General features: G+C 34.6%; 1 protein-coding gene across 9 annotated transcripts in view; it reads right to left on the bottom strand.

Annotated features, from left to right (window-relative positions):
* Nucleotides 1–26110, bottom strand: part of LOC114273971 (vacuolar protein sorting-associated protein 52 A) — a 92122-nt gene that overhangs the window by 51195 nt on the left and 14817 nt on the right. For 6 of the 9 annotated variants that reach the window (XM_082868840.1, XM_082868844.1, XM_082868847.1 and 3 more), the window contains 9 exons: nucleotides 24496–24536; nucleotides 24242–24336; nucleotides 23668–23725; nucleotides 22721–22816; nucleotides 22091–22192; nucleotides 20835–20918; nucleotides 10228–10308; nucleotides 6091–6234; nucleotides 4201–4292 (listed from right to left, as the gene is read on the bottom strand). In XM_082868840.1, the coding sequence (XP_082724966.1) occupies nucleotides 4201–4292; nucleotides 6091–6234; nucleotides 10228–10308; nucleotides 20835–20918; nucleotides 22091–22192; nucleotides 22721–22816; nucleotides 23668–23725; nucleotides 24242–24336; nucleotides 24496–24516 (773 nt within the window). In that variant the 5' untranslated portion in view covers nucleotides 24517–24536. The remainder of the gene's footprint in view (nucleotides 1–4200; nucleotides 4293–6090; nucleotides 6235–10227; nucleotides 10309–20834; nucleotides 20919–22090; nucleotides 22193–22720; nucleotides 22817–23667; nucleotides 23726–24241; nucleotides 24337–24495; nucleotides 24537–26110) is intronic. The other 3 variants (XM_082868838.1, XM_082868839.1, XM_082868846.1) reach the window with 1 other exon arrangement.

Genomic DNA, 26110 nt, shown 5'->3' with positions numbered 1-26110 from the left:
TGGCAGCAAGCAATGGTTGATGAACTGTAGGCCCTTACCCAAAACACAAATCTGAAACATTGTTGATCTTCCATGTGGCAAGACTACTATTGCATGTAAATGGGTCTATAAAATCAAGCACCGTTCTTATGGTTCTATTGAATGCTAAAAAGCTCGTCTTGTGACAAGGGCTTCACCCAACCCAAAAATATGGCATCGACTATGAGAAAACATTTGCTCATATTGCCCGTCTAACCTCTATCCATAGTCTAATTGCTGTTGTCGCAGCCCTCCGTTGGGATCTCTGTCAAATGGACAGCAAAAATGTTTTTCTCAACAGTGATCTTCTTGAAGAGGTTTACATGTAACCTCACCCAGGGTCTACCTATCTACCACATAAAGTCTGCCAACTTCAATGGGCTTTATACGGTCTTAAGCAAGCTCCTCGAGCTTGGTTTGCCAAATTTAGTACCACTGTGAATGATTTTAGCTTCATTTCTAGCTCTTATGATTCCACTCTTTTTATTCGCAAGACAACACAGGACACCACTCTTCTTCTCCTCTATGTGGATGATATGATTATCACTGGGGATGATGTGTCTGGTATGCTTAGCCTCAAACAGCTCCTCAGTCGCCAATTTGAAATGAAAGACCTCGGTTCTCTCAGCTATTTTCTAGTCTTGAGATCTCTCATGATTCCAATAGCTATTTTCTTTCTCAAGCCAAATATGCTTCTGATCTTCTAGCTCGTGCTAGCCTCACAGACTGCAAGGTTGCTTCAACTCCCACAGATCCTCAGATCCATCTTACTCCTCTTGATGGCGCCCTCCTTTCTAATGCTACTCTTTGACTACAAGACCACTTTTACTCCCACAAATCCTTAGATTCGTCTTGCTCCTCTCAATGGTGCCTTCTTTTCTGATGCTACTCTTTGACTGCAAGACTGCGTCTACTCCCACAGATCCTCAAATTCGTCTTACTCCTCTTGATGACGACCTCCTTTCTGATGCTACTCGTTATCGTCAGCTAGTTGGCAATCTTGTCTATCTCACTGTTACTCGCCTACGTTGTCCATCTTGTCAATCAGTACATGTCTACCCCTCGCTCTCCTCGCTAAGATGCCTTACTCCTCATTCTCCGTTATGTTAAAGGCACCCTATTCCATAGTCTTCACTATTCTGCTCAATCTTCCCTTGAATTACATGTTTTCCCTGGTATTGCATGTTTTCTCTGGTGTTGATTGGGCTAGGGATGCTACTGATTGGCATTCCCCAATGGACTTATGTTTCTTTCTAGTGGATTCTCTTATTACTTGGCGCAGCAAGAAGCACTCAACATTCCCTGCTCACCGAGGCCGAATACGGTGCTCTTGTTGATACCACTAAGGAACTTTTATAGCTTCGTTGGCTTGTTGAGTACATTGGTGTATCTCACTCCAGTGCTACAGTTTTATATTGTGACAATCAGAGTGCCATTCTAATTGCTCATAATGATGTCATTCATGACAGCACCAAACATATTGAGATCAATTGTCATTTTATTCGCCAACACGTCACTCAAGGTACTGTTCATCTTCTTTCTATTTCATCTACCGATCAACCTACCTATATTTTCACCAAATCTCATCCTCCAGGACGCTTCACTGAGTTAGTTTCCAAACCCAAGTTGGTTGACGACTTCTCATATTGAGTTTGCGCGCAGGGGGGAGGGATGATAGAATAATATATTAGATAGGTAGAACATTGCGAAAATATATTAGAATAATATAATAGAATATATTATATGAATTTTTCATATATAGATTATATGATTTGATTCGATTCGATTGTATTACCATAGATAGGTTGATTGTATTTCTATACTTAACTTTGTCCTTCATTATATAAAGGACCATGTACTCATTTGCTATTCATTCAATACAATACAAATTTCTTCTTCTCTCATTTCTTTATCCTAGTATCAGAGTTGTGGTCTCTATCCTAGCTCCTCTCTTTGCTTCTCTTTGTTGTATACACACAGTTGTGGCAGTATCTTTTTGTACTCATCATGTTTGCCTATACACAGCAGCAACTGACCATCATTCACCCAGAACAATGTGATTTTTCAAAACTAAAATCACCATACACCATCCAGTTCCTCTCATCCAAATGATCTCAATCGTACAAACTCTATCCGAAACAATGCGCCACTTCACCATTGGCACTATGTTTCACCAGCTTCTCTCTACTTCTAGTACTCCTCCTCTTACTGTTTTATCTGTCACCTCAAGTACATCTTCCTAGTACTTTGACTCTGCATGTTATAACCCTATGACTTCTGATTGTACTGCTCTTTCTTCACTTTCTTCCTCCGCCCATATTCCCTTCATTCATATGGTTGATGGATCTCTTAGGTCAATTCTTCATATTGGTCATGTTTCCACATCTAATGTGTCTTCACCTAATGTTTATCTTATACCGGCTCTTACCTTAAATCTCATCTCCATTGGTCAACTATGTGAACTTGGTCTATCATCTTTTTTGCTAATGGTTGTCTGGTGCAGGACCCTCAGGCATGATGGACTATTGAGATCGGTAGTAAGCATGGACGTCTATATGAACTCATTCACCTCCATACCCATCTTCCACCCAACTTGCTACTTCTGCTTCCACTAAGTCTCCCTTCCATCTTTGGCATTCTCGTTTAGGATACATTTCTTTTGGTCGTTCAAAGTCTTTTATTTCTAGTGATCAGTTAGAGCATGTTGTTTCTGACACTAAGAATTGCTTATCCTGTCAACTTGTAAAACAACCTGCTTTATCCTTTAATAAAAGTGACTCTGTTTCCATGGCTCCTTTTGATCTTATGCATTCTGATATTTGGGATCTATCCTCTACTTTAACCATGGGTATCCTGATATTTTGTCATTTTTGTTGATAATTTTTCCCACTTTACTTGGATATTTCTCATGAAAAATCGATCTGAACTAAAACATATTTACTACAGTTTTTCAAACATGATTAAAACACAGTTATCCTGTCCAATTAAATTGATTTTCTTTCATTTCTTCAAAGTCATGGTACTCAATCTCATCATTCCTATCCCGGCATACACTCTCTATTTCACCACCAATAGACTCCATTAAACAAGGCTAATGCATTCTTCCTTCACTCCAACTGTAACACACTGAACATAAGAAACCCAACCCATAGTTACTGTTCACAGTATTGCTCACGGCCTCCAGACAACCTCTAACCTTCTCCTATTCTTGCCCAATAACAGTCCAAAACCCTACCCTTTAATTACCTAATACAAACCATAACATAAGCCATATTTTTACCAACCATTTAACCTCAGAAGCAATCAGATGTAAATAAAACCCTTTTCCACTGCCCTATAGCAAATTAGTGTTACAACTTCTAGGGAAACATTCACCACACAAATATTAGATCAAGACCATTACAAAAAACAAGCCAATCAACAACACAACTATAAAAATTAAAAATAATAATAACAAATTAAACATCAAACAAAACCAAACAAGTGAAGCAACATTCACTAAGGACACAAAATAATGAACCGGCATAATGTATCACAATCATGAAACTTTTAAGCCCCTTGTGTACAATGTCCTATTCGAAAATTCCTAAGAAAATATTGGGATTGTGCATTATATATCTATTCTCATTCAAACAGCAGTTTTTCTTGTACCAGAAACAGAAACCAATATATTTACTCTGCCAAAATGAAAATAAATCTAAGTCAATGAGTAAATTATTTCATCTAGCATAACCTAAGTAATACAAGTGGAAAATAATATAATATTGGATTAGTCAGTTCTCATTTGAATACAATACCTCATAAGAAGCAAATAGCGAAAACTCATACGATAAACAGTAATCTTAAAGTCTAATAAACAGCCAAATCATTGACTTATGATAAATTCCTATCATGAACGAAATCATAATTAGATCAAATACAATAAATGTACCAGAGCTAAGTCAACTAACGAAACAGAATCAATAGACAGAAGCAATCGCATCAAAAAATATTAGCAATGATGTAGAGCCCACTAATGATAAATGGAATGGGCACTCATTAAATTAAGGTTTGAAGCTTTACTAGGGTCTTTTCTCTTGCTTTGAGTAATAGCTATAATTATAATCAGAGAAAATTAAAAAATATATAAACCAGGCCACTAAGTGATATGAGCACCATTGTATTGGCGAAGAGATAACTTACTTGTATTTTAGAAGAACACTCTGTTGAAGGATCTGGATATTTGTTTTGGGTTTTCTCAATGCATAAAGTTTCTGAACAATGAACTCAAACACCTAAAAGAGAGGGACAAGGGAGGGAATGAGGAAAAAAAGATGACATATTACTATGAAATTTTTTTTGTGATCATAAAATATATATATATATATATACATAAAATAAAAACATGAAACAAAGAGGTCAGTTCCAATAAGAATACTGAGGGATAAGAAGTCTACCAAAAAAGCAGAAAAATAAAAGGAATTAACCAAAAAATCATGAGTAAATATTGTGAGAAATAATTAATTATTAATGGACAGCAGGCATTAGCAACAGATTTTCATTATATCATGGGTCATATAATAATATCCACCACCTATGAAGCATGGGCACCTCGGCAAACATGCCATACCCGTACCGGGTACACAAAACACTTACCCAAATTTTATCTTAATTTTTTTCCGTACACTAGACGTACCTAGCATAAACCCATGTCGTACCTCAACTGTAATAGTATTTTTTTCTATACAGAGGTGAAGTTATTTTCATTGGGCTCGTTTTATATTCTTAGTATGAGGTGAAGTTAGTTTCATTGGGCTCGTTTTATATTCTTAGCATGATTTTAAAATTAATCTTTGGTTTGTAAGTTGTTTAATATAATGAAGGTTAATTTTGGTTTATACCTTACTTTTGCAAATTAAATGTAAATTGCACATTGCATCTTAACAAAATAAATCATTTAACTATTTTTTGCATTACTTCAAATTATAAAAAATAAAAAAAAAATTTAACGTATCCAGTCATACCCGTACCATACTTTTTTTAGATTTTACCATATCGTACCAATACCCATACTTGTACCTATACCTGTGCTTCATAGTCCACCACCATGGCAGTACCAATACATGTACCCATACATGTGCTTCATAGTCCACCACCCTATCCAATACTAATATGAAAATCATCATCAGATCTGGATTCAGATTTTAATATTCTTGACCAAGAATATTGCTTTTCTGTTCATGAAAATTTCCATGAATGTAAAGAACTTCAGATGGAATGTCAAGACAAAAAACTATAGAAGTAATTCCTAATGCAAGGTTAATAATTGGCATCTAATTTATCAGATTATGAGATGAAACAAATTTGCAGAGGAACTGGTATAAAAGCTATCCACATTAATTTTCATAGGAACTTTCTGCAATGACAACAATTCACAGTAATCACAACTTTACCTTATCAAGATGCGACACTAATTTTCAAATTTTACTATATGTTCTTTCAATTTACTGTAAAAACTTCTTAACTTCTAAATGAACTTTGCACAGTTGCTAACAACTCCTTATGAACAAAACAAAACATTACACGTACACATTTTTTTACAAATTGTGTTTCTCAAATCTCAGAAAAGTTTAAACTTGGTAAGATATCAGAAAAACTTGGTGCTAAAAGGGATAAAGAGTCATTTTGGACCAGATATGTTTGCGAGTTTGCTATGTTCAAATATTAAATATGAGTCCAAGTTTTGTAAGATCGACCCCATGAAAGAAGCCTCTACAGACTCCATTCATCTGTAACACATCACAAATTAATCAATCAAGGCACATTACCCAAAAACATAAATCAAGAGCAACTAAAAAGAAACTTTCAAATCTTTCTTAAAAGTTCCTTTAAATTTCAAAGAAAACTCCTAAAATTTAAAATCACAAGTTTCTCTTGAATTTGAATGTTGTTTTTGATTTTCGTAAACATTAACATCTAATAAGAAACATGATATCCATGATATTATGGAGGTCACACATAAAATTGCACAAGTATATAAATAATCAACAATAATCAATGAACATGTTGAGTTTAATTAATCTACTAAGCAACCTTTGCGACTGCTTTCTGCCGAAGTCTTTCTAGCTCAGGCTGAACATCTTTTAGAGCTTTCGAAGTTTTAACCATAAGATCAACTTCAACAAACTTTAGCTTCTTACTCAGAATCTCAAGAGTTCTCATATATTCATCATTAACCTAAAGAAGAATTCCACAGCAGTCAGGTTAGTAGCTGATGAAACACCAGAGACACAATAATTCCACATTCAATAGGCAAATCATCAGCAACATGTACTGTACACTTAAAAATTTACAAACATATCTAACAAAGCTAAATTAAGAAACGTGTCCCCACACACTCACAAGCATGCACAAGTGAACACAAACACACACAAGAAGATAGAGGGGAGGGGGAAAGAGAGAGACTGACATTATGACAGCACTAAATCAGTTATGGCAAGCAAGAAACAACTACAGACTTACATAATTAAGCTGACAGAGAAAGTTTTAAGGATGTTTCTATCCAAGCAAACAAGGGGTTATAAATTATAAATAATGGAACAAAGGTGTAATAAAGGAGCTGTCCACATTTTCTCAATAAGCACAAAATGTCAACTGTGTAATGTAATCCAAACCAAAACTTGAAACTACATCATAAATACTTGATGTGGCACAACACCTAAACAGAGATCAACTCATGGAAATTAGACTGCTGCCTAGTCCACTAGTCAAAAAAGGCACATATGATATGCACACAGTTGTGGACAAGGAATGCTTGCACAATTGCCAACCTGATAAGCAACATCTGACAAAAAATAGGTATAAAAATGGAAACAATAGACGATCAACATTCTGATACATGAATTTTTTTTATTTTCAAATTTTAGATAACAAAATTTTAGTAAAAAGGCACCAACAAAGGGGTGAAACATTTGTACACTAGAAGTTTACAAAGCAGAATTAAAGCCCTTCACCAAACTGAGAAAAAAATGGGAACAATTAATTTTCTGCCACATGTATGTGCAAATCATACTAACCCTTTGCAATATGCTATGGCATCCTATTGTTTTTTTCCTTTTTTTTTTATCTATAACAAAAGAGTTAATTCATAACAGAGAAACGAAAATTGCATAATAGAACGGAGGACAAGAAGTCCACAAAGAGAAAAAACAAAAACAAAAACAAAAACTGAAACCACATAATACAAATTTTTCAAAATCCAACTATTCAAAATGTACTTCATAAAACCCATTGAATGTCCATTTGGCAGGTCCCCCTAGCAGGGCCTGGGGAGGTTATCAAACTTACCTCAAATGAAAAAAATCATAATCTGGAACTGGTATAAGACAAATCAACGTCAAGAAGGAGATGAAGCTCTCACAAGGGAGCAACTTGCTGAAAACAAAGTGTGCAAACCTAAATTCAAGCCTTCGCAGTTTTTAGGTTTACTCTTATCGCAGGCTTCAATAATTTTTTAAACTTCTCAAAAAGTAATTTAAGACGGCATATTGCTTTTATCTTAGGCATCAATTTAGTGGGAATTTGAAACTCAAGATTTGTAATTAAGTGAAATGATCAACCATTGTAAGAATGGATTCTATAAGGAGATGAATAGTCTTGGAACCTTCTCTTCACACACTCTGCAGGAAATCCAAACTGTTATACATGCACTCACTCCCAAGTGTTCCCTAGGGGAATGGGAATGAGGTATTCAGAACAGTGGTGAGCAGAGGCTCTAGACGAATCATGGTGCTCCAGGGCCATTGTGACACCCTAAGTACTTCTATCACATGACATGTACATTTTTTCATTTCAATGCTTGAAATGCCTAGTGTTAAATTTGCCTTCCTTGGTATGTGAAACACTTAAAACATGCATTAATAGTCCTCTGGCATGACTTAGAAGGATTTGTTCTTTACATAAAATACAAATATATGCTTTGCAATGCTATGTCTATAGCCTTGAAGTTCTATGATCCTTTAATTGATAAATTTTGCTTTGAAAATGATCTCTTGAAGCAAAATTGAAGAACATATGTTTTGATTAGTTCTATTGGAGGCTGTAAATCTACTAATAGTATTGGGTCCCGGCAGCTGTTAGGGAACTTAAAATATACTAAGTATTGGTATTGTGAATGCTATCTTAGAATGTGGTTTAAACATAATCAGAGTCAACCTAGCTATGTTTTGTTTCGTATTTTCTTGATGGCCATTATCACTATGTTGTGAAAGGGAAATGCATAAAATATGTTTCAATTGCAAATTTAGCCTTTAAGCTTTTGGACTTCTTTTAATCATTTGAAATAGAGTTATCATCGTAACAAAATAGCTTTGATATCGCTGTTCTTGGGGCTTTGGTTCACCTCTTTCCCATATATGTATAGGTGATGATGATAAAGCATGAAAGTTTCACGTTTGAAGTTAACTGTATAAGCGAAAAGACATTTGGAAGTTTATAAGCCTAGTTGTTAGATAAGATCAAAAGTTTGAAAGCTTTGTACAACTCCAGCTTTGGAAAGTACAAGTTGTCTTTCTCTTGTAAAAGTTTTTAGTCCTTGTGTTTGAGTCTGGAAAGGTATAATAAAGGATAAAAAATGTTATATCGTATATTATATTTCATTTACTTATGCACTTTCTATAAATGGATGTCGTGAAATCAACATGTTAAAGAATTGAATGGTTTCCACTATCCAAAGCATTTTATCCCACCTTTTTCAAGAGTACTACATGTTTGTTTAGTTAGGTCTTTGGTAGTTTGACTACTGGCCAGTCACAACTCTATCTCAATTTGGGGTGGGATGGGTTTGTGACAGCCATGGCACCGTCGAGCGTGCTACGGTTGAGCATGTGAGCTTGGCTCCATCGCAAGTACGCTGCAAGCCATGCATCATGCTCTTCATACTTTTAGCTCAGCAGACAGCAACGAGCAGGAACCGCCAGTAGCAGCCGTGCAAGTGAGCTGCGGCCATGCTTGTGGTGTGTATACCCCTACTTAGGCTAGTATACAAACCCAATTAAACCTATGAGGACATCATGCTGCCTCAGGGGTCTGCCACATGCCAAGTGCATGGTTCAAAAAATCGGCCACTATGTAGCGTTCTGCTTGCCTGTTCAAAGAGGTTTTTAGGCCCTCCAATACAGATACTTGCCGATTTACCGTTATGACTGAAAATCACAAGTGCACCAGTCGGTTCACGGTACGTATTTTACTGAACCAGTATTTTGAAGCATTCATTTCCAAACTGGACCGGTTCAACTTATTACAGCTTTCAAAATTTTGACTTACAATGACCTTCGCCGCGTGTAAAAATTGATCCGCTGGGAGTGAAGTTCCTTTGCCACCATGAGGCCTATTAAAAGAAATGAAACTTCTTTCCTTCTTTTAGCTCACCTATGTGGGACAATGACAACTTATTTATAGCTGGCTTAGAGACTCGCTTCTCTAATCTGGCAAACGTGGTATTGTGGAAATGCAACCCACCTAACCAGCTACTGTAGTATTCACTTTTGAACAAAAACATACTAACCCAATTTCTTTAAATAGGATTTCTTAACAATTTACAAACTAACATTTCCAATATAGTACGCCATGATTAATATTGTTATATTTATTTTATGGTAAGATTAAAATAGTTTAAACACATGTATCATTGAATTTGAGAGAGGTTGCGCATGATTTTCAAAAGGGTTAATTACACCAAGATCCCTTCAACTACTAGTGAATATCACTTTATCCCCCTCAACTATGATCTCGTACATATTGACCCCCACAACTATGAAAACCATACAAATACATCTCTTTTGGAGGTGGTCTGGAGGAGATGAAAGTGATACATTTCTATAGTTGAGGAGGTCGATATGTACGATTTCATAGATGAGGGAGGCAAAGTAATATTCGCTAATAGTTGAGGGGGTCTTGCTGTAATTAACCCTTTTAAAAATTTCATGATCTTGTCTTGCAATTCCCGATACGTATCATTCGATACTCCTGATACCGTAACACCACAACCGATAGTATTACATATCCCAATACAGCAATTTGAAACCATGGTTAGGTGTGGTATAAGTACCCACAAAAACAAAGTGGGAAAGGATGTCCAAGATATACTTGTATAAAAAGTCTGCAATAGTAACAATATGAAATTCTTTCTTCAGAGGAGAATGTAAGCACATCACTAAAAATCAAACATACCTCTCCGTCAACAATTATGTCAATCATCCTTGGTGGGACGATAATATCTTCAACAAATTTTGCAAGTTTTGATTCTGCCACCTGTTAAACAACATAGACCAACACATGCAAATTCACAAGGATGCAACCATGAGAGTAGTAAAAAGATGGTTATTGAACTAGCATATATGAACACTAATTGCTAGATGCAGTAGGACAAGTTAATCAAAAAACAAAATCTTACTCCCTTATCATCGAGGGAAAAGACAAAGAAAAGGAAAAAGAAAAAAAGACAATGCTTCATAGTGGTTGTAAAAAACAACTTCCAAATAACCAGTGTCTATCCAACAACTCTGTCCTGATAAGGAAAAGATATGACAAATATTTTCCTGACAAGAAAAACAGTGAAAACAATAATTTTCTTCAGCAAGCTTGTGAAACGGATAATTACACACCATATGGGCGATTTCAATTTGGTTTATATAACATTTGAAGTGATTATCTGTAAATTAAGAATAAAAGAAATCAACTAATCATTTTTAGGTAACCAAATTAGTATGAATTATTGAAGCCAAATGAGAAATATAAGAACTTATATATATGTAATGCAACAAATTATATATATATATATATATTTGGGCAAATTACGTTGATAGTCCCTATATTTTGATCTTTGTGTTATTTTGGCTCGATTTTGACCCTGAATTTATGATTTTATCTCAATTTAGTCCAATTACTACAATTGTTAGTATTTTTTTTTTTAATAGAAAATATGCATATAAGTGACACAGAGTCAAAATTATAAATTTGTTCAACTCAATGAATTAACCTCAAACAATTTAGTGATCATTGTGTCAAAAACACTAATGGCATTATCAATTGGACCAAATTAATACAAAATCTAAAATTAAGGGTCAAAATTGAGCAATTGAAAGTGCAGGGATCAAAATGACACAAGAGGCAAAATATAGGGACAACCGGTGTAATTGGTCCTATATATTTTTATAGTTAAACCATGTGAGTATTTAGAAATAAATTATTTAACACTACTCAAATAAATGCATATGGTGTCCTAATTTGATTTTTATTAATATAGATAGTGAGACTTATCAATTTTAACTTTTTTTTTAAGACAAGTGAACTGTATAATATCAAGTATTGATTAAAAACTACCAAATAACTTCTCTTATATGTACGTAATTAATTTTTTTAATTTGTTTCATCATCACTTTTGTCATGACAATAGGTTATTCTAGAATACACACCATTTTGTGTACCATATATAAGTTATAACATTTGTGGTCTTGAGATTCTTAACAATTACACTAGTCTCCACTGCTTTTTTGAAATTACACTGACCTCCCTTGTGATCAACCTTCCCATTAACACCGTTAGTCACAAGGGAGATCAGTGTAATTTCAAAAAAACTAGGGGAGACCAATGTAATTGTCAGAATCCTAAGGGGAGGTGACTGTAATTTATCCTAAATAAACAGATTGGTTCAACTTCATGTGACGTGGTCCCCACTGACATGTGCTCAAACCTACAGTACCAGTAGTGTTCGTTCAATGTTATTATTGTTGTGGTCCCACTAACACGTGCTCAGACCTGCAACCTGCCTTACCTCAGATGTCTTTGTTCAACTTTACTTCATTGTTTGTCCTCTTCTCATCATAGCAAGAAATTCAAGAATGATTCATGCTATGGTCGTATTTGCGTTTATTTTTCTTAAAATAATTATAGAGACAGCTACAGGTTGGTTTGTTGGTGATGGTTCTAGTATCTCTATTTGGCATGATTGGTGGTGTGGTGAAGAGCCCTTACCTCTAACACACCCCAATCATCACCTTACGACTTTTGAAACAGTGGATACTTATGGATGAGGAGGAGGGCAATTGGGATATGAACTGTTTAAGTTCTAAAATTCCTAGTGCTGCCCTCAGTTGTGTACTTAAAGTCATTTTACCTCAGTTTGTTATCTTCCCTGATACTCCTCATTGGAAGGGGTCCATTGGGGGAGGTTTCTCCACTGTGGCTGCCTATAAAATTGCTTCCAACCAGGTGGTGGATAACATGGATTTGGACTTGGAATGGGTTTGGAAACTAAAAGTTCCTCAGAACCTCAAAAGCTTCCTTTGGTTAATCTTCTTTGTAGGCTTTTAACCAATGAGTTGAGAATGAAAAGAGGCTTGACTGTCAATGCTTCTTGTCCTAGGTGTGGTTATCACATTGAAGACATGGAGCATTTACTTCGTGATTGTGTTGTCACCAAAGATGTTTGGATTAATGTGGCTGGCCTTCATTGGTTCTCTAAGGATAAGCAGTTGAATCTCAATTCTTGGCTCAAAAGAAATTCGAAACCTCACTCACAAACTGACCCTTACTGGAATATTGTTTTTGTTGTCTCTCTCTGGCAAATCTGGAATGACAGGAATAAAAAAGTTTTTGAAAATTCAGATCCTATTTTGCATAAAACCTTATCCTTTATTTATAACTATGCCAGTGTGATCAAACAGGCTTTTACCAGATCTGTTATTTTGACTCAGCACTCACCTCAATTGATTAAATGGTTTCCTCCTCCTATAGGGAAAATCAAACTCAATATGGACGGATGTGCGCGAGGAGATCCAGGGGAAGGAGGCTTCGGAGGGGTCTTCAGAGATGAAAAAGGAGTTTAGCTGTGTGGTTTCTATGGAAAGCTAGAGAAGTGCTACAGCCTTGAAGCTGAAATATGGGGCATCTAGCGTGGCCTCACAATGGTGCTGGAGAAAGGTCTCGACAAAATCATCATTGAGACATCTACAATAGCTGAAGAATTGCCTACCAAGGGTCCACCTCAGAATTGCCCTTACAGGATTATTGTGGAAGACTCTCACCACCTTCTTCATCGCTGTAACTGCTCCATTCAACACATCTTGCGTGAAGCCAACCAATGTGCGAATAAGCTCGCAAACATGGGAGCTGATCAATTGGAATTGCTGGTGGTGGTGGTGGAAGAGCCACCTTTTGAAGTTAGAAGCCAAATTGTTGCTGACATGGTGGGAGTGGAACACAGGAGGATCTAACTCTTGTTTCCTTCCCCTATTTTACGTTTTATGTTCTAGTTTTTAGTCTTGTCTGCTTGCTGTTATTTCCTCTTCCGTTGTACGCAAAAAAACACTAAGGGTTGGCTAGGGTATAGTTCATTTTTTTGTTTTTTTTATTTATTAAAATATATATATATATATAAGTAGAGATGTGATGTAAGTAAAATAAGCTAACAAGCCAACAAACTACTAATTTTTTATGTTGCCAAAACAAGCATAAATACAAAAAAGTATATAAAACCTTGTTTGGTTTTAGAAAATTGAGACCAATTTTCAGAATATTGAGTTTTTTGTTTTCTGTATTTTTTTGTTTTTAATCAAAAATTTTGATATTTTACAAAAAAAAAAAATTTAGAAGTACCTAACCTAGATACACTTAAAAAGTATAATATTTATAGAAAAAAAATCTTTAAAAAATTTATCGAATACAAAAAATATACAAATTCAATATATTTTCGTATTCTTCTGTTTTTATTGTGCATCTAATATTTATGAGTTTTAAACATTTTTTTTTTTATTTTAGTTAAATATTTTTATTTTTAAATGTACTTAATTTAAATACAATTAAAAAATTAAAATTTTTGTGAAAAATCTAAAAAAAATATTACATTACTATATATTTTTTGTATTTAGTGAATTTTTAAAAGATTTTTGACATATTTTATATTTTTTACATGTATCTAGATTAAGAAAAACTCCGCCGGGGTTGTTAACAAGTCCGCCGGTCCCAAGCCCGAGTTAAGGAGGAAAACAAGAGGGTATACAAACTTGTTAAGATATGGGAAAGAAAAACAAGAGATTTTAATCAAGTTAAGTGCATCAAGAGTGAGGATTCTAAGGTATTGGTGAGGGATGAAAAGATTAAGGAAAGATGGAAGAACTATTTTGAGAAACTATTAAATGAGAAACATGGAGGTGGCAATAGGGGAAGAAATAGCCAGTAACACGATAAACTAAGACTATAGGTTCTCTCGCAGGATTAGGAACTTTGAAATAGAGATTGCACTTAAGAAAATGAAATCAAATAAGGCTTTAGGGCCAGATGATATCCCTATTGAAGCTTGGAAGTGTTTGGGTAAAAAGGGAGTTGCTTTGTTGACTAGGTTGTTTAGCAAAATTTTGTTGACAGGAACATGCTAGATAAGTGGAGGAAGAGTATTTTAGTGTCAATCTATAAGAATCAAAGAGATGTTCAGAATTGCAACAACTATAAAAGAATCAAGCTAATATGTCATATAATGAAAGTGTGGGAGAGGGTGATAGAATGCTGATTGTAAGATATAACAGAGATGTCCCAGAATCAATTTGGGTTTATGCCTGGCAAGTCAACAATGGAAGCGATCTATCTTTTGAAGAGAGTAATAGAAAAGTATAGAGAAAAGAAAAGAGACATTCATATGGTGTTTATCGACCTTGAGAAAGTATATAATAGAATGCCCCGGGATATAACATAGTGGGTGTTAGCGAAAAAAGAGGTGACAAAAGGTTACATTAATGTGACTAGGGACATGTATGAAGGGGCGGTGACCATTATTAGATTGCTTATTGGAGAGACAAATGAATTTCCTATCACTGTAGGGTTACACCGAGGATTTACCTTAAGTCCTTATCTCTTTGCTTTAGTTATGGATGAGTTGAGGAGAAATATCCAGGATGACGTGCCATGGCATATGCTTTTTGCAGACGATATAGTGCTAGTGGATGAGACTAGAGAAGGAGTTAATACAAAATTGGAGATTTTGAGAAAAGCTCTTGAATCTAAAGGATTTCGGACAAGCAAAACTAAGACAGAGTACATGAAGTGTAAATTTAGTAACAGTAACAATGAAAGTAGAGGAGAAGTGAAGATTGAGAACCAAAAGCTGCCTAAGAGTGAACATTTTCGTTATTTAGGGTCGATTATCACAACAGTGGGGGAGATTGATGCGGATGTAGCCCATAGGATTAAGGTGGGATGGTGTAAGTGAAAAAGTGCGTCTGTGGTACTGTGTGATAAATGAATACCCACTAGACTTAAAGGTAAGTTCTATAGAACGGCTATTAGACCAGTGATGTTGTATAGGACAGAGTGTTGGGCAACCAAGAAATAACATGTAGATAAGATGAATGTGACTAAGATAAGAATAATAAGGTGGATGTGTGGCAAAACTAGACAAAACAGAATTAGGAATGAGTGTATTCGGGAATGGGTAGGAGTAGTACCGATAGAAGATAAGTTGAGAGAGAATCGATTGAGATGGTTAAGTCATATTCAACAGAGACCAATAGAGGCAGTAATGAAGAGATGCGATACTGTAACGGTAGATGGAAGTGTTAGGGGACGGAGTAGGCCTAAATTAACATTGGTTAGCGTTGTAAATAGAGATATGGATCTACTTAATTTGACTAACGAAATAGCCTTTGATAGGGCCACGTGGAGAAGAATGATTCATGTAACCGACCCCATTTGATGGGACTTAAGGCTTGGTTTAGTTTGTTTTGGTTTGGTATCTAGATTAAGAAAATTTTAAAATAAAAAATTTTTGATTAAATATCAAAAAAATACTAAAAATAAAAAAGAGAAAATGAAAGAAATATTGCAATTTGATGGAAGAAAAAAAAATAAGAAGAGAAATGAAAACATGTAAAATAATGGCAAATAAGTAGTAATCTTTGTTAAATTACAAACATACCCTTCTTCCTTTCTCTTTTTTTCCTTTCTTCTCTTCCCCGTCTCTGAAACCCTAATCATCTCATCTACTTCTTTCTAGCAGCAGCAACAACAACAGCAACCATTCATCTTCCTCTGCCTCACCTCACATCTCCTCTCCATCGCCACCACCGTAACTCCCCTAGATCACCTTGTTGCACCACCCATATTCCGTCACAATCATCACACCCAACCACCACAATCCCTCTCTCTCTCTCTCTCGCTCGCCGCTACCATCACCACCCCCCGGTGACTAGATCACGACCTAGCCAAGAATGTCCTCATTCTTCTCTCTTTATCTCTCTCTCTCTCTTTAGATCATGACCACCGCCCTCCTCTCTTTCTTCTTTTCTTCTCTTTTTTCTTCTTCTTCTCCCGAAACACAAAACTAGATCGCGATCCATGCCACTGCCATCATCACCCACCACCTATCACTACTGCCATTCACGACTGCCGTTAGGGTTTTTAGAGCGAGAAGAAGTGCAATATGGGTTTTTAAAACTAGGTTTAGGGTTTCAGAAGAAGAAGAAAAAAAGAGAAGGGGGCGGACGGCGAGCGAGATTCGAGAAGGATTGAGGGAGGGGTCTGTGGTGTTGAGAGGGGAAGACCTGCTAGCGGCGAGTGGTCGACACCAGAGTTGCAGAGGGACAGAAAGAGGAAGATGAGGGAAAGAGGAAAAAGTGAAAAGGGCATTTTAGTCTTGTTAACTCATTTTATCATTTTTTGTAATTTTATTTTTTTCCTTTCATTTGTATTGCTATTTTGAAAATATTCCCATTGATTTGTAATATTTCTTTCATTCTTCTATTTTTCTGCAATTTTTCCTATAAAAAATACGAATTAAAAATTCATAAATTATTTTTTAAAACACTTTAAACCATATAGAGTTGCTACGGCAAGTCTGAAATTTCACGTGCCAGCAGGATCACACTAGAGCATACTCTTTCATCACACTAGAGCATACTCCTTTGAGGTCCCTCGTTTGGGTGATGGTTTTTCAGTTAAAATAGTAAAAAAGAAAATATTCAATCACACAACTCTTTATTTGTTTTCTACATTTTTTTTTATAAAAAATTAAAAAAAAACAATTAAAAACAATCATAATTCAGATCTTATCAATTTTCAAAATAAAAAATTCAAAAAAATTGTTTAGCTTACAATTTGTTTAAAATTGTTTTCTTCTCTCTCATTCTCTCACATCCTACACATCAATCAATTAATTTTTACCTTATAAATTTTCAAATCAATTTTCAAAATAAAAAATTCAAAAAAAATTGTTTAGTTTACAATTTTTTTAAAATTGTTTTCTTCTCTCATTCTCTCACATCCTACACATCAATCAATTACCTTTTCTCTCTCTTCTCTCCTCTCACATCCTACACATCAATCAATCAATCAAGTTTTTCTCTCACACCCATCTATTCAACTACAAAAAAAAAATTTACAAATCATCCAAAACTCTAAATATGTAAAACTTATTTTCAAAATATACAACCAAATAAGTTTTCAAATTTTGTCTAACTCTTTTTAAAAAACTATCTTCAAAATTGATTTTCAAAACTAAACCAAATGAAGCCATATTTAGACACCAACTTAACAAAAGGGTCCCACCTTTATGCTCCACTCACGAGATTCCCCGTAGCAAATTGTTGTCATTGAAACCTGAGCACAGGTTCCCTTCAAGTATTGACTTTCTTTTTTGGTTTAAAATAAATGGATCTGCTTTTAAGAAATTTCAAATTTTAATTTGATAAAAGATATGGGTCCAGCTTGTTTCCAATCCACGACGTGAGCCCATTTTTGGGTCATGTTTCGATGATCCAAACCGTTACATTTTAAGATTCGTCAAGTACATCATCTATGCAAAAAATCAAGTCAATTAGATAACGACAACCACGTGTTTGAATTAGTTTTCTACAAAAAATAATAATAATAATAATAAAATTGGACGGTGAGGAAATAAACAGTTCATACAAAACCAATTAAGAATCAACTAATTAAGATCTGAATCCTTATCACATCGATACAAGTAAACTTACAAATAACGTCTTTTAGTTATCTCTACCATTACTTTAAGAAAAATCAATGCAAATACAACCATAGCATGAATCATTCTCTGAATTTCTTGCTATGATGAGAAGAGGACAAACAATGAAGTAAAGTTGAACGAAGACGTCTGAGGTAAGGCAGGTTGCAAGTCTGAGCATGTGTCAATGGGACCAAAACAATAATAACATTGAACAAATACTACTGTTACTGCAGGTTTGAGCACGTGTCAGTGGGGACCACGTCCATAGCAATAACAACATGACATGAAGTTGATAGGGCTTCTTCAACCATGCATTGTTATTCTCACTGTGATCTTTTTTAAGGACAAGTTTCTCGGCCAATTTCCGTGAATAGGGAGTTGCCAAAACTTTATTCCCATTGTAGTGTGGATTTCTACTTTTTCCCATTATAGGGGTAAACTAGCTTTTGTAAAACTATTTTCTAGAAAATTAAACCCCATATGCTGGTCAAGAAGCTGGACATCGCAAGTGGCCCTTACTATTTGTAGATCGAGTGAGAAGTGAAAAATTATGTCAAGAATGTGGACTGAAGGTGCCGAAAGCACATTCAGTTGAGATCCAATAGCAGGACCCTGATAATGTTGATCGACAATGTCAAAGACTTCAACTTGAGATTGATCAAATGAACCGTAGATTAAGTTGCGATATGCAAATAACCATTGTCAAAAAGGATGCCAAAGAGAACAGATTAGATCCCATTGAGGCCATAAAGTCTATTATGGAGGATCCTGCACTTGTCTCTGACCCTGAGCTTTTAGATTACTCGAACTCTAAGATTGCCGATTTGAGCGAGGATTAGGTCTTTATGTGTGTACTAAATTATATTAGTTTCTACATAATTTAGTATTGTGTGTGTTTGAGTGTTCCCACAATGAGATTGTAGGAGATTGTGTTTCAATTATCTCAATAATTGTTAAGTGTTGTAATTGTAACTTTAATTATGTTGACTATTAGCCTACATAACTAATTAGTAATTTATTTAGTTTGTATATGAGAATTAAGTTTAAAATGTCAAATCTTAGGTTTCGGGGCGAAGTCGTGCATAATTGTTCTAATATTGCAATTGGACAATAATTTTTTTTTTTTTGCCAATTTTCTAAAAAAATTAAAACAAAAAAAAAACCAAAACATCGCCAATGGCAATAATTGCCAATAATGACATTTTCAATTAGTTTCATTTTTTTTTATATAAAAAAATTGATTTTTTTTTCCTAAAATACAAACCAAGTATGGCCAATGTTTCATTTTATTTTATTTGGTCACAAATATATTGTCATGGAATTCCAATTCATCGAGCCTAAGCAAAATATTAGATAAGTCTTCATTTCGTTGCTGGTGTTGTGTTCTTTTCTTTTTGCCTCTTTCTTCTTCAATCACACTTTTTTTTTCCCTCTCCCATTTGTTTGTTTGATGTTGTGTTGTGTTGCCTTAGTGTTTTGGGTCACTTTAAAAAAACAAAAATTACAAAAACATTTGTAAAACTGTTTTAAAAAACGGGTTTTGTAAAGCTGTGTTTATAAAACAGTTTTACAAATGCCATTTATAAATTTTTTTTGCTAAAAATAAAAATATTTAAGTTGAAAATAAAAATAAAAAAATTCTATAAAAACGTATTTACAAAAGCTGGTTTTTTTAGTTAAATTTGAAAGGTAACTTAATCAAAAACGTATTTTGAAAAGCTGGTTTCTGTGTTATATTTTTATTATTATTTTAATCAATTTTGTAAGGCTGAAAACGGGTTTTCAAAAACCATTTTCTAGAAAATGGTTTTACAAAAGCTGGTTTTTGGAAACCCATTTTCAACCTTACAAAATTGAGTTAATATTTTAGAAAATTTCAAGAACTTTTGAGGCTTCTTTATGGATTGTGCAATGCAATCAAACCCTAGGTGTGAAGCCTAAGGGATTCTAGGAGTGATTCCTAGATCCATCTTCTTCTTCTCTCTTCTTTCCCTTTTTTATTTTCTGCACTTCTAACAGTCCAAAACACTGTTCACAGGTACTGTTCTCAGCACCCAAAACAGTCCCAAATTTAATCTTCCTTCTTATTACATTAAGCCCTAACCCTAATTCTTCCATACACTAGAAGAAGCCCTAAATTTCCCATTGCTTTTCAGCTTAAATCACAATAAAAACCTACTGAAATTCAGCTTTAAAAGTCCTCCCTACGTGTCCTACATCACTAAATCATTGACATGAGACCACTTATTGCAACCCAAGTACACCCTTCTTTTTTCTTTTTCTTTTTCTTCTTTTGGTACAATCCAAGTATCCTTCATCCCCAAAACACATAAATCTTATAAGGAAGATAAAGAAGAAAATTTTTGCTTTGCTCTTAAGCATGAGCATGTTCTCTGGATGTTGATTCTGTTGATAAATAATCAAAAAAAGCATGTCAGTGTAAAGTACAATGAGACCCACCAACCCTAGATTGCACTAGAGAAAGCCATTACTGCCACTTCTTTCAGATAGCAATATCCTTTACAAGGCGCACACGATATTTGAAACACATTCTTCTATTCTTCAAAGGAACAAAAGAAAAAGTGCTTTTTCATAAGAGCTTCTTCACAAATTCAACATAATGCAATGTCCACTTCACTGACATCAGCACATTGAATAAATGAAATTATAACATGACAAGCAAAACCTATATTATATAAAACAAAAAACAAAGCAAAAGTACTAATGAATAAAGAGCCCATTCGATGTGGTTTATTAAACTATGATTTATAATTATTAACACTATTTTTTAAACAACATACATAGGTTATAGTAACAATAGTACCTTGCGATTCTTCAGCTTCAGTCCCATATCCATTGACTTCTCCTGAAGAATCTTTATGTCTGAACTTATAGAGCCAATCTCAGCCTAGCACAATTTCTCTGGAATATTAATAATTTTGATGACACGAGATTTCAAGATGACAATAGTAAGCAAGAGAGAGAGAAGCATTATGTTTCTCCACGGAATTAAACAGAAATAAATAACAAAAGCTAGCACATAATCCACTCCCAAAAAAAAAAATGAGGAGTACATAATAAGAAAGTGTTCCAAATTTTCTGTCCACTCATTAGCCATTATTTCTTTTGAAGCAGAGGAATTCAGAGCAATAGGACCAGTTGGTCCCTATATAGATTCTGTAGGCGTAGTATGCTTGAAAAAGCATGGCCATATGAGCCATATATTAGAATAAAGATTTCGTAGGTGAAGGTTATCCAGGTGAACCCCTATCACTACTACTTCTGAATTTGGCCTAAATGTGTTGTCCTATTGTGTATTTTGAGTTACCCTTTGACAATTGTGAACTTACTAATATCTCAATAAATACTAGTTAAGTTGACGAGGATGCTGACTAGCACTTCCCAGCAAGCAGAAGTAAGTGCCACAGTTGCCAACTTGAAGCCAGAAAAAGAGCTTAATATTGATTTTTAACAGCAAAGCAAGGTAATAACTTTAACCAGTAAGAGCAGGTTAAAAAAGCTCCTGATCCATCAAGTAATTTATACTCATGAACTGGAAATGAAACTAGGATACAATTTACAAAAGTTTTGCTGCAGCAATATCACACATGATTTTGTAAATTTGACAGGAGATAAGCAATGTACACATAAAATGCATTTTATACACACATACATGCGTATATATGTAATTTCTCCAAACAAAATTTAGGTAACTTTCTTTAGAATTATGGATAAGGAAAAAATAAATTGATGGGTTTATATTTGGATCTGAACTGACAGTTATTTTTATAAGGTGGGCTTGCCAGGGTATCCCTTTGCAGCAGTGAGGAATGCCAAGAGATTAAAAAAAAGTATTCCACACCATTTTGATAAATTTCACTAAGGTGACGCCAATAGGATAAGGCGACACCAATAGGATAATTATTTCAAGTTCTACCCCTTTTCCAGCAAATACATTGATAACCTCCTATTCAGTTTCAGATATACGAAATCCAACAATTCGAACTGCATGCCTAATCGCCAATAGGAATAATAAAGAAGCAGCCACTATGCAAGTGAACATAAGATGTCTTAAGATACCTGAAATCCACCGAGTAGTGTTTCCATTTGCGACAGAATGCTATCACAATCACGGATCTGGTCATGAAGCGAGACTAGGTTGTCACTTTCTTTTATATAATCCTGTTATGGAAACAAACGAGAAACTAATTATATGAATAAAGATACTCTACAACAGTGAAGAAGAAAGATATACCAAGATACAATTGAAAAGCATCTTGCCCATACAAATGTACCAAATGCATGTTTGAAATGAAATTCAAAAAATAACCACACACACACACACAAAAAAAAAAAAACACAAAACAAAACAAAAACAAAATGGCAATTGCTTTTTCATATTCACTGAAGAAAATTGCAATGTTTCTTTTTGTAGACTATGATGACAAATGTAAAAAATGGCAAAACAATTAACAAAATTCTTTCAGAAAAGTGAAGCAATATGTTTATTTTGGTTATAATATTGTCATGTTACATTAAAATTTGCAAACTATCTGCTGCTTGGAAGGCCATCAAGACACTTGTTTTCTGGAAAGTGACAGAAAATTTTGAAACAGATAAAACCTACACAAAATTTTACAAGTAAAAGAAGGTAAATATAACAATAAAACCATTGGTTCCCAATATAAAATCTGTAACCTAATTACCAACCTGAACCGATTCCAATTCAACTTGCCGTAAATTGTTTTCAACACCCTTCGTGTACTCCCGCAATTTTGTACCTTTAGACAGTATGTTTGCAACTACCTACAAGACAAATAATTGAAATAATAACAAAATATATGGTTATATAAGGGCTCAACCAGCTGTGAGTTTATAGAAGAAACAAAATCCAGACAACAATCCTAATAACAAAGACCGTGTCAACTTCATAAATATAAGAAGAGTTTAAACAATGCTACATTGAATCAACTCAACATCCCAACTGCTTTTAGGGCCAGCTATAAGAATCCTATTATGTTATTCTGCACTGTCATGCACTGTCATAGGCCATGATTTCAGTTAAACATATGCTACCATGCATTTATCTTCACAATCAATAGTTCACCATGGTTTGCAATTCATCAAAAACAATTTTTTTACCACCAAAACCAAAACAAGAGGGCAAACATTAGCATTGCCCTATACTTTCAGTGACCAATTCCACCACCAGCAAAGGCTTCGGGCACTGATGGTGACTACTCTCATGAAACATAGGTACTTTTTCTTCCTTGTGTCCTTCCATTCCTTTCTTTCTTCTCTTCCTCTCATTTCATACAGTGTGGCATGACTGTGATGTAACTGCACATTTCCTATCCATACAGGTGTCACATAGGGCTAAATGGGTAACTTGGAGGTAACGCAAGAAGTTCAGTTAAGATAGTTTTTCACTAGTAGTAACCATCAACAGGATATCTAAGCTAAACATTCTTTGAATTGTTTAGAACTGAATATGCAATCTTAAGTTTATCCAAAGGAAACTTGTAACAAAAATTAAGAGTCTGAATGAGGAAAAACAGAAGGAATGGCTGTACAGTTAAAAATAGGTGCAACCTGAAGAAGAATCAACAAGACAAGCATGCAATGGTGACTGGAAAAGAAGGTTATAGTTCACTTACATCATCATTTTTACATTCTTCCAACTCTTGCTCTAGTCCTTCAAGTGATATATCATCACTGTGACAATACAACCAAATATCAATTCAGGATTCCAATGTGAAATTGACATTAATAAAATTGGCCCACAAACGTAGTAGGAAATAATTAGAAATGGAGGCACAACTGTGTCGGTAAAAGAATGTGTAGATGGATGTTACAGCATATATTTGAGCACTTCACGAAATTCTGTAAATTTATCTCATTCTAGTCATTTTAATGTTTTCAACATTGCAGAACTTCAATTCCCTTAGCCATGCAGGATATCTTTTGGTGTAATGACATTAAAATACAGCTAAACAATTAGCACAACAGCATATTCCCTAGTAGCAAACCAAATTGCCAATATCACAAAAGTCTAGGAGCATACTACTGCCATGGCTACAACAAATAATTTCAAAAATGTGTTAAATCCCAAAAGTAAGAATAGTAAGCAAGGTCACCGTTCAAGGAATCAGAGTTAGTAAGAAAAATACAAAAATAAATAAATAAGGATCTCCAAAATCAGCAATCTGACGTATCAGTTGTGAATCATACCTGCTTGCATCATCCTCGACAGTTAAATCCCCAACAAAGTCTTCCAAATCAAATACCGATTTTGGGCCACCATTTGTCCCACCATATGAATGACCCTATACAACATATGTAAGAACATATGTACATATGTCGAAAGTGATAGAAACATAAAGTCAAAATAAAATAGCAGGCAGGTGATGTTTTCACATTGCCAATGTACTGTATGTATTCCCGTATGAATTCAAAGGATACATTAGAAAGGCAAAAAACTTTACCCTTGTTGCAACCTCTGCCATCTTGTGCAATAGAGACGTACCTGCATACACACACACACACACACACACATATATATATAGAGAGAGAGAGAGAGGTATTAGAAAATGAAAGAAAATGTATGCGCGTTCTCTGCGTAATGCACGCATTCAGCAAAACTAAAGAGCAATAATCAGCAATGTAAACCAAAGTACATCAAAAGCAGATTAGCATTCATTGCAACGCCACAAATAAAAAAACCAACTATTCTTTTCAGGTTTGGATTCATTTTAAAAGGCTTTAGGATTCCCAAACTATTGCTGAAACTCCTACATAAACTTTCTAAAATTGAATTGGTGAAGATATATAATAGTCATCTATGGTCCCGTTCCAAGTGCATGCAAGGTTGGATACGCTAGACACTTTTTCATGATTTAAACATATGAACCAATAAAGTTAATAGTTAACAATGACTTTCCAGTAGGCGTTATACAAAAGCACATCAGCATCATACTATATAAACAAATTAATCATCTAAAAATACTAACGTTTGGGAATGCTAACTTTCGTTCATCAACATACAGATTTCATTTTCAGTATATCCCCCTTAATAATCTTCGATTGGAACATAATACATTTAAAACATACCCTGCTTTCAAATATTTGCAGCTATACTACAATAAAATGCACTTGAGTACTTTAAATACACTCCAAAAGTTCTCCCCACACCCAGGCCCACAACCCTCTCTATACATTGGGAACTCTGCTTCACAAAAATTGTATGGAGAAAAATTTTGAGTGTATTTATAAATACCCAATGCCTTTAGAAGTATATATATAATCCCATTTCTTACTCTTTTTCTTGCCCTTAGACACAAGTGAGTGGGTACCATGTACATTTATTATGTGTGGACCCCATATCTTTGTGTCTCAGGGTGATAAAATAAGGCAAGAATTGGGGTTATGTACAACATTGCACATATAAAAACTAGGACTCTAATTTCATTCCATCTAATCTTGTTAACCCGAAAACTCTTTTTGTTTAATCTAGTAACTCCTATTGTAAATTTTTTTTATTAAAACAATTTCATGTGAGATTCATTATACATGTCTAGGAGTTAAATTTAGGGTAAATTATACTCACGCCTCCTGAGATTTGTTCTAATTACATCCCACCTCTGACATTCTGGAAATTACATTCTCACTCCTATGGTTAAGAGTCTCATTCTACAAATCCTCTACTTATATAAAAAGCAACAACTCCTAGTAGAAAAACAGAGGAAATTACATTAAAAAAAAAAATGAAGTCAAGCAAGAAAAGAGAGGCGCATGAGTTCAATTTTTCATTCGACTAAATAATTATGATGACAGGGTTAGTGTAATTTCCCAAACGTCAAAGCTGATATGTATTAAACTCAAACCTTAAGTGTAATTTACCCTAAAATTTATGTTGCTAATCATCTAATCTAATAATGTTCTAGCATACAGACAGTTCAATGAACCAGATAAACAAAATTGGGTGAATGGTCAGAAATTCAACAGTCAGATCGGTCAGGATTAAGCCACAGACTTAAAAACGACAAGGGGTTTGAGCTATATTTGTCACAAATTTTATTAAGAATCTATCTATGATCATAG

The sequence above is a fragment of the Camellia sinensis genome, chromosome 5 (genome assembly GCF_055761805.1).
Source record: "Camellia sinensis isolate YWXY chromosome 5, ASM5576180v1, whole genome shotgun sequence".
In the NCBI taxonomy this organism is placed as follows: domain Eukaryota; kingdom Viridiplantae; phylum Streptophyta; class Magnoliopsida; order Ericales; family Theaceae; genus Camellia; species Camellia sinensis.
Note: the sequence above shows the minus strand (reverse complement) of the source record. Positions and strands in the feature narration are given on the sequence as shown.